Raw genomic sequence first — 15,225 nt, 5'->3', positions numbered from 1 at the left:
CCTTGGTAAGCATAACAGTTTTCTTAAAAACACATTGTACTGACATCAAACGTTTGCACGGTAGTGTACTTTCATATCATTTCTGTCTGTCGTTCAACATTTTCATAATTCGCTCCATGTCAATAAACACAGTTACTTTTACTGAAATACTAGCAAATAATCACCAGCAAACTAGAGGTGAATATTTCAGTTCTGCAAGCTTTAAAACATATTTTTGTTCTGTTTTATGTGCATACTGTCTGACTTCTGTTGTTTTTACTGTTTGCATTGCGTTATTTTGTTGTGTTTTCATTCATTCATTTTGACTTTACAGTTTACATTCAGGTAGTGTTGACACTTGTTTTCACTGTGCTTCATTTTTGTTCTGCATGCTGCTTACGCGTCTGCTTCTGTCGGCCACGCCCACAGCAATGCAGTGCAGGGGCGGAGCCTCTCCAGGGAGGGGGAGGAGTCAGTTGGGGAGGCAGTACAGGAAGAAGCAAGATTAAAGGAGGACAAAGGGAGGAAGAGAGCAGGGGGGAGGGAGGGAAAACTGAGGAGACAGACAGAGAGTGTAGACAGAGAGGATGCAGAGCTGGAGGAGGAGTCTGAAGAGGGCGTGGCCCAGAGGACGGTCTCAGAGACGGACCTCAGGTAAACTATAGACATGGCAACCAGCTGTATCTTATACCATAACTACAAGATATTCCATTAGTATACACATTTCAAGTTTTACCCTTAAAGTGATAGAAATATATATATATTTAACATATTTGTCAAAGTACTATTACTTTTATTCATTTAAGTATTAGTTTTTTTATTCATTTATTTATTTATTTTTCATTTATTTATTTATTAAGTCATTAGTTTAAAAACTGGTAAATGAAAAAAACAAAATATTTACAAACATTACATCCAGTGTTATTTTAGTGTCATTGTAGTACTATTATAGTTTTTACTAATATTTGAGTTATTTTTATTTTTCAATATTATATTTTAATTTTAAATGTTTAGTAACTCTAACTGTTTAGTCATTTTATTAGTGTGTGTTTTTTTATTAGGTCACTATAGTTTTTTTTTTTTTTTTTGGTTATTTTAGTTCATCAATTTAAACTAAATAAAAATTTGAAATGTTGCATTGGCTAATTGTAGCTATTTTTATTTATTCCTTATTTACTTTATCTCAAAGAAAGAAATGTTTTTCTTAAGGTTTTAGTTTTAGTTCTCATCGATCCACAACCAATCCTTTGAATATAATAGTATTCAGAACAGAACAGGAAGTATAACATGAACATAATTTGTAATGGCATTCATCATAAACAACATTTATTATAAATTAATGAATTTATTTAAAGCAAAACTGAAACCGAAAACTTTAAAACAACAACATTATTATTATTATTATTATTATTATTATTATTATTATAAAGAAGAGATCTTTATCTATATTTGTATTAAAAAAAAATACTTCAGGGCATATTTAGGATGAGAACCAAACATAAAATAGTTCAGTGCTGTCATGCAGTGTTGGGAATAGGGAATTGGACAGTTGTAGAGTTGGGAATTGGGTAATTAAGTCAAGGATACCTTTTTCATTGGAGGATGACCTAAATAATAATAATGTATTCCAGATATAACCTGGACTAAAGCTGCCAACTCCAGTCCAGTGAAATGAGTGTATAGATACAGTAGGTGGCAAGCCATGGTGATCTGCTCATGATGAATGAATCAGTCCTGTGCTAGTGCTGCTTATGTGTGTTTAATGTCTGTATGGCATTTTTATGTGCTGCTGTCTGATTTGTGATGGCTTTATTTAAGGTTTATTAAGAACATAAAATGTTTTATTTCAATGTCCCCAGACCTTCTAAAAGCCCTTTTACCAATATAAAGGCCTCCATTCAGAGACAGCTTCACACTCTTTTGACACTATTACGAATGACAATGACCTTATATCATGACAATCAAGCAGTTCTTGATTCTATAAGTTATTCAGTTACATTTTGTATTTGATTTGATTTGAATTGATTTTATAGCCATTCTCATTAAAAACAAAAACAGTATTTTGATATACTATGATTTTTAGTGTGTAATGGATAAACCTTAATAATCATCGGGAAGAAGGAGGTGGGAACCGGCAGACAATCAACTGATATTTAAGAATGACAAAAAATACAAAACAGCACATCAGCCCCTCACGGACGACTTACGCGCACAAATAAAAAGCAAAACACAAACTAAAACACAGGCCTGGTCCTCTCTCATCCTTCACTGTCGTCGCTCCAGTTTTATATCCTTCCATCTCCTGCGTGGGACCCGAGACCGGTGGGTCGAACAGGTGTCGTTCATCTCCAATCACTCCACCGGCCTCGCTCCTGTTCCCTGTTCCTTCTCTCGGCCCCGCCCCACTCGTCACATAGTGTTATTATTATATTACAGTAAAAATGCTATATTGTATATGCTGTAAAATGCTTTTTAATTGCTTTTTGCAGTGCTGTTTTAGTATTGAGAAACTATTGTAATTTGTAGTTTTTTTTGTATTTTGTATTTTTGTATATAGATAAAGCTATTTTAAAGTTTAGTTGTAGTATATTATAAATTTAGTTGTTTTTGTATATATTTTAAGTTTAGTAAAAATTTAATAAATTCTGGTGTTTTTGTAAATTTAAGAAGTTTCTGTTTGTTATATATACAAATATATTATACAATAATTTTTTATTTAATTTTTAGTTGTTTTAGTACATCAAGGTAAACTAAATAAAATAAATAGAAAGAAATGCTGCCTTTTATAAAATACAAAAGTTTGTCTCATAGTTCACATCCTTCTCTTCACTCTCTGATGCAGAAGTCTCCAAACTCGTCCTTTCTAATCATCCTACTACTTGTCCGCTTGATCCTATTCCATCTCATCTCCTTCAAGCCATTTCTCCTGCAGTTGTACCTGCACTCACTCACATCTTTAACATATCCCTCCACACTGAGGGAAAAACTTCCCTCATCATTTAGACAGACTTGTATAACTCCACTACTTAAGAAACCTAGCCTCAAACCATCTCTTTTAGAGAACTACAGACCAAAAAAAACACTTGAACGAGCTGTGTTCAACCAAGTCTCTGCCTTTCTCAAACAACAACCTCCTTGACCGCAACCAATCTGGATTCAGAAGTGGACATTCAACTGAGACTTGCTCTCAGTTGTTGAAGCTCTAAGACTAGCAAGAGCGGAATCCAAATCTTCAAAACTTATCTTGCTTGATCTATCCGCTGCTTTTGACACTGTTAACCACCAGATCCTATGGTCAACCCTATTTACAAAGAGCATCTCAGGAACTGCACTCCAGTGGTTTGAGTCTTACCTATCAGATAGGTCCTTCAAAGTATCTTGGAGAGGCGAGGTGTCCAAGTTGCAACATCTAACTACCGGGGTGCCTCAGGGCTCAGTTCTTGGACAACTTCGATTGTGAATTGGTTTTGGTAGTTACTGGGGGTAGGTCTTGATAAGCCTAGGGCTTCTACCTATTCCTTTTCAAACATGTTGATTTTTATGCTATAATTTATTTATTTATTTAATTTAGGTTTTTATTTGGATATTTCTTACGCATTGCTGTCATTTTTTAATTGTTTGAAATAAAAATGTCATTCCTTCATTCACATGGCTCTGCACCCCTTTACCTAAATTCATTACTTCAGACTCCTGTGCTCTCTAGAAGTTTGTGTTCTGCAAGTGAACGTTGCTTGATTGTGCCATCCCAAAGAAGCACAAAGTCGGACTTTTAAATTAAATGTTCCCTCCTGGTGGAATGACCTCCCTGAGTCCTTAGCCATCTTCAAGAATCGGCTTAAAACACAGCTCTTCCATCTTTATTTGACCCTCTAACTTTAACACTCACTATTCTAACTCTATTCTTAAAAAAAAAAAAAAATCTAACTACCTTTCTAATATTTTTGTATTCTATCTATTTTCTTTTCATTTATTATGCAATTATAAAAAAGACTTCTAACACTAGTTCACTCTATACTTTTTCTATTCTATCTGTTTTCTTTTTATTTATTATATTATGTAAAAGCCCTTGCTATGTGTACTGCGTTTAAGCTAACTTTGTTATAGAACTTATATATCATTGCTCTTTTGTTGTTTTTGATTGCTTCTGTTGTCCTCATTTGTAAGTCGCTTTGGATAAAAGCGTCTGCTAAATGAATAAATGTAATGTAGTTCATGTTTATTTGATTTCAAGTAAGTTTTCATTTTTGGTACTCTAATGTAAATTATTTTTTTACTTAATTATAAACAAAATAAAGGTAATAGAATACATATTTAAATATTCAAATAATGTATATATATATATATATATATATATATATATATATATATTTTTTTTGCATTTACATAATCAATAAAATAAGCTTAATTTTAATGAAATAATATCAATAATGCCACAGCTTCATTTACTTCATACAGAATATAATATCCGCTTTTTTTATTTCAGGTCTTGTTAGAGTCACTCATGTATGTAGCAGGGCTCAATCAGTCCAGCTCTTTGTGTTCATGTTTAACTTCTCTCTCAGGCCGTATTTGTGGTATTTCTGAGCTCATGTTCATCATCTCTCAGTGTTTACACTGCACTTGTCATCTGGGCCTCTGAGCGATGCATTAGACTCTGATCGAGTTTGTAATGAGGGAGGTAGGAACACAATTTTCTTTGTTAATAAGTGACTGGAAGTGTACACAGACCTTTGAAGCATATCGTTAATCATATTGCATTAAATGAACACAGACCGGACACAGATTGTGTATAAGGAACAGTGATTTAGCTGAAGAGGCAAAAAGTGTTTGCCTTTGATGTCATGCGTTCTTCAGGTGATCTTTCTATCTGTCCGTGTCTATTGAGGCGTGATGGATAAGGCAATACGTGCTTTGAGAAAACAGGAAGTGATGTAAACAGCTTTGCATTGATGATGTTGGAAGAGCCACAGGCATTGTCTGCCTCATTAGGTGACTTGTGTAATATATAAGAGACATGTGTTCTGGTGCCTGTGGTTTTCTGTGGGCTAGTTATGCAATTTCATGACTAATATACACATATGAAACTTGAAGGTGGAAAAAAAGAAGGAAAACAAAGCCATAAAGAGGTTACTTAGCATTGCCTTACAAGGCATCAAGAGCCTTTGAGGTTTGTGAGCAGTCGCTGAAGCATGAGTTCACAGCACACAGACGGTCATGAGATCTCTTATTGGTTTCCATTGTTTTTTGTGGTATTATTAGACTTTAGTCAGACAATTTCAAATCAGCGATTTCAGTGTCAAAAGCAGAAGCCCTTTATTGCAAAAATCATTTTCAGAATCAGTTACTTAGTCGTGTTTACAGTAAAAATGTTCAGTATAAGCATCCTTTAAATTAGATAAATGCACTTGATTAGCAAAAATGTCTGGCATAAACTTGTTTTCAGATAATATATGAAGAGTTAATTTGCAAAAACAGCTAACTGTTTTTTAACCATTTTCAAAAATCATGTTTTTTTTTTGTGCATTCCAATTAATCTCAATCAAACTACTTTTGGGTTATTTTGATTTGATAAAAAAAAATAATAATTAAATTAGCTAACTAACACAATATAGATTTTTGAACATTAAAAAAATTGAATTATCTGTATATATACAATTATCTGTATTAATCCTCCTTAATTTAATACCTTCATCCACTAATAAAATAATTAATTATTAAACGTGGAAAAAAACTAATTAACAAGCATTTTATGCATTTAACATTTCAAATATGAAGATTATTTAAGACATGGGTAACACTTTACACTAGGGTCTATCAGTTAAATTTAGTTACCAAGCAATGCATTTGTTACAGTATTTATTAATATTTGTTAACATTAGTTAATAAAAATACAACTGTTAATTTCAATAAGGTTAAAATGCAACTTTTGATTTTAATAATGTTAAATGTTGAAATTTACATGGACAATGAAAAATGTAAAACTTACAATGTATTTATTAATCTTAGTTCATTAGTTTGTTTGCTAATGTAGTTCAATAATGTTATCATTGTGGCCGAACTGAATGCACACATTGGTTTTAAATATTCTATCTTGAATATTCAAAGCCAGTGTCTGCATTCAATTCTGCCATTTTTTGTTTTCTTTCCATATAGCCTACAGTTTGCAATAATTGGATATTTAAAAAGCCAGTTTTTCAGTTACTTTGTAATTTTTCAACTCGACTCAAAGTTGATGAGGTGAGTGGGCTGTAGTTGCTTTGATGGAAGAAAAATTATAGGATTTATATCTGGTCAGATGGCATAATTATGTGTTATTTTAAATGTTTTTTATATACTTAATTGCTGCATTAAACTAACTCTAACTCTTTTTTTAATGAATGTATGTTAATGATAAAGTTAACATCCCATTGCTATTTCACATTCAACACCATCATTAATGTGAAACTGAAGCTTCTGTGATAATGTGATCAGATAATGCTGACTTTCTGCTCTGTATTAAATCATTAGCATCTCATTTTCAGAAATGTCAAGTAGAAAGTGTCTGAATAAGCTTTGAGAGGATGCTGTAGACACTTTCCATCTAAGAAAGTCCAGCATGAGAAAAGACAAATACTGTAGTCTCTACCACACTTTCAGAATTTGCCATTTTTGATTGGGACTGGAAGTTGATGATGGGACTAAATTTCATTAGCATCGCCTACAGCGGTTTAGCACTGCGTCACATTTCATTTAAAGGTCAGCTCTCTTATAGCGCTGTTCTGAAAACTTCTGAGCTTCTAAGGGAGCATCTTAACATAAACATGTAGATATTTTCTTTGTCTTCTGAGAAACATCAAAGTATCTTCTGTAGCTTCTAAAGGATAATACTAACTGAAAAAAGATATATTTAAAATAAGAGAAATTTACACATCTTCAACTTGTGCAAAAGTTTTTTGCTATTAGAGCAATATGTTTCCCTCTGGCATTGGGTTAAAATATGTAAATGTTTATTAGTACCTTTCATTAGGCTTTTTTGTTGTTGTTGTTATTTGTTTGTTTTTGTTGTTTTTTTTCTTCTTCCCCTGAGCTTGTAATTTTTTTATTCTAATTTTTTTTATGATGTATAGAGAATAGTATGTATGTAGCTTTTGTGTCAATTACACCAACATAAGGCCTTAATATACTACTTATGTTGGAAAGCTTACATTTTAGAATTAAACTTAGAACCTTATATTTGTGTTATTTACTTGACTTTTTAGAATTTTAATCTTCATAATCGTGAACTGGGTTTGCTGACAGATCAGACCTTTATACATTTTCTATGTAGGCTATCCTTTAGGAGAGGGTATGTGATAGTTAACACAACTTTTACTAGATTTTGTGTATAATAAAACAAGGTTTTTTCCCCACTGTTTGTAAGATGAAGACTACTTGTCAACATCTTTACAACCATCACGTTTCCACCATGTCAGTGTCAAAAATAACTATAGTGTGTTGATAGAATACTGTATTAGTGCACAGCTCAAAGGCAGATTTTATGTTATTAAGGCCATCTGAGCTCTTGAGTATTCATTTTGAAAAGAGTATGTATTAATAGTGGTGACGGTTGAATTTGATGCCATAACTGAATTTGGAGTTCTTAATAGGCCACATTAATTTAGACACAATTAATTGAACCGCCAAGGACCCAGGGCATCGTTTCCATAGAAACTGATTTTCTGCATCACCTCCTCTATATAAATTCAAGGACAGTGATGGTGACCACATTCTTTTGTCTTTTTGTAATCATATCTGTTGTGTTATTATTATGCGTTCACACAGGTCGCACGCTTCAGACATTGTGCGAGTACCATCTCAAATTAAAATATGAAATGAAAATGAAAATATGAAAGTATGTTGCGAATTTAAAGACATGGTTGCATTTTCTTAAAGTTACGCAGTGCATAGCTATCATAGAAAAGTGATGCAATGCCATGAACCTGTAAAAATAAATCCTAAAACTATGCACATTCCTTCAAAGAGAGAGGAGGTTTTATGCTTACTCGGGTTTAGCACTTTAGAGGTCCAAATCTGAGGCGTAGAATGGCTCTAATTCAAGAAAATGGACCCGAGCCACCGCATGCACACAAAAAAATAGCGCACAGGTTTTGTTTGGTGTAAAGGAACATCAAGGCCTAGATGAAAATGCATTTAGCAAAATCTGCATGAATAAAAGGAACAGTCTGTTCAGCTGTGGGAGCAAAAACATCCCCGGAGAGACACTGCGACGCTCCAAGTTCATTTGCCTGAGGGATGGTCTTATCTGCCAAGACCTCCTGATAGACCATCAGGAGAAGCTTTGGATGGAGACTTTGGCCTTTGGTAGAGAGATGTCCAGTTTGGCTGAAGCTGTGATGTCCTTTTGTGACCATCATATGATCCTGGTGTAATTCAGTGGCAAATGGTCTCACTGACAGTGATGCTCATCTGACCTTCTGAGTTAAATGAGTTGAGCTGATATTGTCACCAGGCTGTAGTTGAAAAGCTATGGCTCTGTTCCAAATCCTAGTAAGCTACCTTGCTGCTGTACTGTTTACACAGGCATTTTTGACATTTTTATTTTTTTCTTTAATTTAATTTAATTAACCAACCAGGTAAGGCCAACATTTCAATATAGTTATGCTCAAGAATTCAGAGATTCAAATCAAAGCACTTATATCTTCTATCACATCCATTCACATACAGTATACTGTACACTGTTGCATCTGGAAGTGTGAATGACCATTCTTCAAAATATCACCTCAGGTACTGCTCTGGACTGACCAGCTTTTCAGAAGGCCTCTTAATCGCAGAGAGAGTTTTCTAGAGCAGACCAGATTCAAACACACCAAAGTGCCTGAAGCCATCAAGGCATTAGTAGTCCTCCAGTAAACGACCTGCACAGACCTGCACAATGATCTGGTACAGATAGTGTGTGACTTCTCTTTACACTGCCACAGACCATGTGACCCATTTGTTCCTCTGGTCACAGCGGGTTTAAGTTTAGAAGCATTTAAAAAAAAAAGAGATGAAATTCCAGTTAAATCTATGATCTACAGTTGTGATGAAATGCAAAATGGAGAAATGCTTATTTTTTTTTGTTTGTTTTTTTGCTTCTAGAAACTCTCTACACAATTAATAAAAATGAACTTCTGAAACATGTCTGGAGCAATGCCTAGGCAATTATTATGAAGTATAATCATTCAAGAAGACTTGGCCGTTTATATCCAGATGGATGTGCAGCTTTAAGAAGTTACTGTTAGGAGACACATTCTCTTTCTCAGACTTTGGTGCTTTTGACCTGTGGTCTGGTTTTCAAACTGCAGATAAAGTATTACCACATAATGTTCTGATCGTCTTTGTGAATTTGTTTACAAACATTTGCAAGGATAATTCCCCGGCCAATCTGTCAATCATATGGTGAGACATAATCCAGAAAGACAGATGTGTATTGTCATCACAGCAGCATGAAGGATTTTGTAAATTGGCGTCCAGCGTTAATCTCCAGCTGGGTTTTGTGTTGGTCACAGCTCTCTATGAGCCGTTCTCATTACAGTGATGAGAGGAAGGTAATGGCCATCTGAAGCCCTGTGGCAGCACGGCGCTTCTCTCCGTGACAATGTGAGAGCCTGCCAACCTCTCACGAGCGGCACTGCTGGAGGGAGCTGTGTGCATGATAAATATAGTGTCTGGCAGCATCAATCAGTCAATACAACAGTATCTCTTCGAGCCGTGATTAACTCTTAGACTGTTGTGTTGGGTTGTGATTTTCCCTAGAGACTCGTATCAGCCAGAAACATACACATTTGACAACAGCTGACCTCAGATTGAAAACTGACTCTACAAAATAAATTTTTTGGGCTATAGTTTGCTATTACGACTTAGTAGCAGCTTTGTCGATGTAGCTCGTACATGCATTTTGTAATGAAGTCTCTGTCCTAAAACCTTTGAATGATACAAATGATAATTTTAGAGTATCTTTGGGAGGCTGTTCTGTGTCTGTGCTCTGTTTCTATGTACAACACCAGCGGTGTTACTTGTAACTAAAACTGTTATTTTGTATTATTATTATTATTATTATTGAAATAAATTTGAAATTATAAATGTATGATGAGGAACTTGAAAATTAGAAATGTTGGCAACTAATTAAAATACAATTCATTTAAGTACTAAAATTAAGATAAACTGAATGAAATAAAAAGGTCAGTTAAATTAAAATATATTAAATATAAAATATAAAAACTGAAAATATAAAACTAACAGCTAATTAAAAATATTAATAAATTCTATAACAGTATGTATCTGTTACTAAAAATGTAATTGTAAAAACTAATTGTAAAATTAATAAAAGAAAACTTAAACATAATGAGAAATTTTGAATCGGTAACTAACTGAAATAAAATGTTTAAGTACTAAAAACAAACTGAAATAAAAAAGCTACAAAGAAACGTTTTATAGAAAAGTACATAAAATTACTATAACTAAAAATATAAAACTGACAGAAAGAAATGCAAAACGTAATGTAATGCGTTACGTTCCATAAAAAGTAACTAAGTAACACAATTGGTTACTATTCTATGGAGTAACACATTATTGTAATGCATTATTTTTAAAAATAATTTTCCCCAGCTAGCATGCTAGACACTAAATTTTTGACTGTTGCAAATCATATCACAGTTTTTCAGCATCTCATACTGTAAGCATCACATTTTTAAAACGCTGTATCACATTAAAAGAAGTTCCATTTTTTAAATGTCAAAGAGAAGAAGGATAACTACTTTCTTAAAGAAGGAATTGAGATATGAAATAGATTTCATATGTGTTTTATTTGGTGTGATTTCTCAATGTATTGATGGGGTTAAATGGGAGCTCAGCTCACTGTTGTAGAGAGTGTAGTGATGATCTATACAAATACTATTTCTCATGAAATATATCGGTGCCAAATATTACAGGATCCAAGATGACTAGATTACAGACAGCTCGATGTGGCTCGGCTGTATTTGAGCAGAATGGGTTGTTGGATAGGGCTGTATTTTGAAAAGGCTAATTGCAGTAATTAAAGAACATGTCGTCAGAGCTCATCGATTTGTTGCATGTTTCTATGGCTGTAATTGCATTGATGATGAAGAAGAAGAGCAGACCTACGGCTGCACGTGTATCATTTAAACACATTTATAACCATTAAGATTTCATTAGGATCCTTTGCCCAGGAAGTCATTTGTCTTTTCGCTTCATGACTCGCTCACAGCCACGCGAGATGCTAATTTAATCTTTTTACACGTGTCCTAATTTTTTATTATTTTGTCCTGCTGAAAAATGAAGTAGACTAGCCTAGTAGCTATAAATGTATTTTCAACATGGAAAATTTTTATTTTATTTATTTGTTTGTTTATTTTTGTAAAATTACATCTATACCTGTGCATACTACAGTATGTATTTCTAATGCTGCTTATTCCATAAATATTACTTTGTTAGCAACATGCTAACGTCAGACTCTTGTGCAGCAAGAGTGATTATTAATTATTTTTTAATTGAGAAATTCAATGTAGTAATCTACTGTATAAACCACTCCATTTTCCATTTTTTATATATATATATACACACACAGTACAGACCAAAAGTTTGGACATACCTTCTCATTCAAAGAGTTTTCTTTATTTTCATGACTATGAAAATTGTAGATTCACACTGAAGGCATCAAGGGCTATTTGACCAAGAAGGAGAGTGATGGGGTGCTGCGCCAGATGACCTGGCCTCCACAGTCACCGGACCTGAACCCAATCCAGATGGTTTAGGGGTGAGCTTGACCGCAGACTGAAGGCAAAAGGGCCAACAAGTGCTAAGCATCTCTCTGGGAACTCCTTCAAGACTGTTGGAAGACCATTTCAGGTGACTACCTCTTGAAGCTCATCAAGAGAATGCCAAGAGTGTGCAAAGCAGTAATCAAAGCAAAAGGTGGCTACTTTGAAGAACCTAGAATATGACATATTTTCAGTTGTTTCACACTTTTTTGTTATGTATATAATTCCATATATAATTCCACATGTGTTAATTCATAGTTTTGATGCCTTCAGTGTGAATCTACAATTTTCATAGTCATGAAAATAAAGAAAACTCTTTGAATGAGAAGCTGTGTCCAAACTTTTGGTCTGTACTATATATATATATATATATATTTATATTTATTTTTTTGTCAGTCATGTAAAGTAGTTTTGATGGCCTGATTGTATGTACCTAGTGTACTGTTTACTGCATACTATTATAAAATCCTTGAAACAAAATACACTTTAGAACTTTAGATACATTTTTTTAGAAGTAGCTCTGCAGATTCTGATAAAGAAGTCTTATGCATTGTCGATATGCTTATCGATATTTATTTTAACTGCATTTAAACTGGGAAAATAATATAAAATACTCATGACATTATAATTTTTGGTGTGTATGTTTTTAAGTAGTGTGAATAATAGTATGTGGACCATGGGAGATGTAATTTCTTTAACTTTTAACTAGTTGTTTTTGTGCGTTTTGTTGTTGTTGTTGTTGTTTTATTCTTGGTGTTCTCTTTGGCTTTTAAGCTCCAAGGCCTTGCAATCCACTTTTCACTTTATGTTCGATTTCAAAGGACAGTAAGTTTGCGTCATGACTCATGAGCACAAACACTATTGAGAGAACTAGCGACAGTTGTTTAACTTTGTAGATAGATGCCCTGTTATTAGTTGAATATACCCTGTTCTATATTTTACTCAGTTTACCTTTGTTAGACTACTAAAACAGAACATGTAAAACATCAGGCCAATCCCCAAATTTTACTGTGAAGCACCTTAATCTGATTGGAGGCCTAAACCCTTTAACCTTTGACCTTATTCTGACCTGAATCTCTGCTCCCCTTCACCCTCCACTTTCCTAACTCTCTCCTTTCTCTCCTCCATCATTCATCCATCCATCCATCCACCCATCCATCCTCTACTCTTCCCCTCCGCTGCTCCTCCTCCTCTCTTCACATCTGTCCTCCACGGGCCACCACTGACAGTGAATTTACGTCTAAAATGAAAAACAGGCAAGTGGGAACGGAGGCCGGGGGCAACATGACCAAGAGCACCAGCATCGGCGGGGACATGTGCAGTCTGGAGAAGACCGATGGCAGCCAGTCGGACACGGCCGTGAGCCTGGTGGGAACCGTTGACAAGAAACGGCGCTCCAGCATCGGCGCCAAGATGGCAGCAGTCGTGGGGTTGAGCCGAAAGAGCCGCAGTGCCTCGCAGCTCGGCCATACAGGTAGGAGTCCAATAATCTCTGTCCGTTTCATGTTTGTCTCGAACTCAGCGTCCTTTATGTTCCTTTATGTTCTTCTCGACCCTTTAATGAACGTACTTTTCTTTCGTCAGCTCTAACAACCTAACAACTTTTATTTAAACAGCCTGTTTCTCAAAAGTGTAAATCGGGTCGGACCAAGACAGAGGACCGTCGAGTATTTGAGACCCTCTGTTTCACACCCTTCTTTCTTTCTGTTGCCATTGCTCTGAAGTGACAGAAGTTTTTTATTTCAGTCGAGTGTAAAAATTAATGAATATCCAGCTGCTTAAAGTTTGCATCGTTGTTTTATTTGGGCTAAAGTAACATGGTATTACCATATTTTTTGGACATGTACTTTTGTAATATCATGTCTTTGGACATTTATCATTGCAATACTTTGTTATTCTTTAAATACATAAAATATAATAATTTAGTATTATGGGATATTTCAAAATGCTATGATATTACTGTAGTACATGTCCAAAGACATGGTATTTGTACATTTTATTAAAGTTATACCAGTTATACCAGTTAAAGTTATTGATGATGTACATAAAGTTTGAATATTTTTTTTAGCTGTGGTAGAGGGTTGTTTTATTATGATTGCTTTATTTGAAAAGGCTGGTTGTTGGTGCATGGTTTTTGATTGGAAACAGATTTAAGGTGTTCATGTTGCTCACACATTTTTCATTGCTGGTTGAAGCTGGTACTTTTTAGGTTCAAACCCTTGAAGGAGCCATCAATGAAGCATCACTGCTGCACTCTTGATGATTTTTTTATTCTCAGGTACTGCAGTCTGAAGCGTATCACTCAGCAAACACATCCTCAACCCTTCTAGCACAGCATGCATTTACCCTTACAAAAGTAACTGAATACAATGATACATTGACATATATACCATGGTACTGAATTCCACTTATGTGGCACTCTAATAGACTTCCAAAAATACCATAATACTATTGTGGTGCACGTCCATGTTTTAATACTTTTTTGGAATATTTATTCTCTTTTCACTATATACACTGTTCACACAAAAAGTACTATGGTATTACCTTGTGCTCTGGAAATACTATAGTATACTTTGAAGTACCTTGATCTACAATGTAAATTCCATGTTGTATGAATATGATCATGCAGTCTCATGTTCATCTTAAACTTTTATTCATCAGTGATGCATTAAATTGGTTTAAAGTGGCAAGTTACCATGGTATCACCAGAGGGCTTTTTTTTAGGAAATAAAGGGTTCATTCAATTTTGGTAGTTCACAGAGGTTCTTAGGGACCATTAGATTTATTTTATAGATTACTGATTTCTCTTTACAGCAAAGACTTTATTTTGTCCCATATTCTGTCTGTCTAGAGTTTGCATGGTTTTCTATAATTGAGGAGTGTGAGCACATTTATCTCATCTGTCGCAATCAATGAGCGGCTGATAAAAACACTCTTTTTAAAATGTGGCTCTGTTTATCCAGAGGTCAGTGGTTTTCTCTAGCCTCTAATCATCTCATTGGCCAGCACTGGCTATCTGAAGTCTGAATGGTGGCGTGCAGGTAGATCACATGCCATGAAGAAATGAACACAGCCCATCAGGCAGCTCGTGCTCAGCGTGCACATGGCAGGTGGTCGCAGTGTGTTTATAATAAGTTGGGCTGGTTGCCAGGGGCCGTAGCACTTTGTCGTGTCTCAGGGGGGGTGTTGTGTCTTCTGCTTGTCTGTGATGTCTTTGAGCATCCTTCCATCAGCAGTCTCTGCTTGCAAAAAATGAGGACGAAAACACAGACCACAGTTGGTCTTTTTTTATCTGGAGGAAATTTGGCAACCTAGTATTTGTTTTTTTGTTTTGTTCCAAAGCTGATATGTGCTATATTTTTCAATGCTAAAATGCTTTTTTTCAAAATCTCTAAAATGAGTAAAAGTCCTTATTGTTCATTACCATTAGACCTGTTCCCTTTCAAGG

General features: G+C 34.7%; 1 protein-coding gene across 1 annotated transcript in view; it reads left to right on the top strand.

The window, feature by feature from the left end:
• The window catches only part of LOC132157949 (regulating synaptic membrane exocytosis protein 2-like), a 98,354-nt gene that overhangs the window by 55,615 nt on the left and 27,514 nt on the right, over positions 1-15,225 (top strand). The window contains exon 19 of the mRNA XM_059567192.1: positions 13,034-13,251. Within this exon, the coding sequence (XP_059423175.1) occupies positions 13,034-13,251 (218 nt within the window). The remainder of the gene's footprint in view (positions 1-13,033; positions 13,252-15,225) is intronic.

The sequence above is a fragment of the Carassius carassius genome, chromosome 15 (genome assembly GCF_963082965.1).
Source record: "Carassius carassius chromosome 15, fCarCar2.1, whole genome shotgun sequence".
Classification (NCBI taxonomy): Eukaryota; Metazoa; Chordata; class Actinopteri; order Cypriniformes; family Cyprinidae; genus Carassius; species Carassius carassius.
This window is presented reverse-complemented; position numbering and strand designations above follow the sequence as displayed.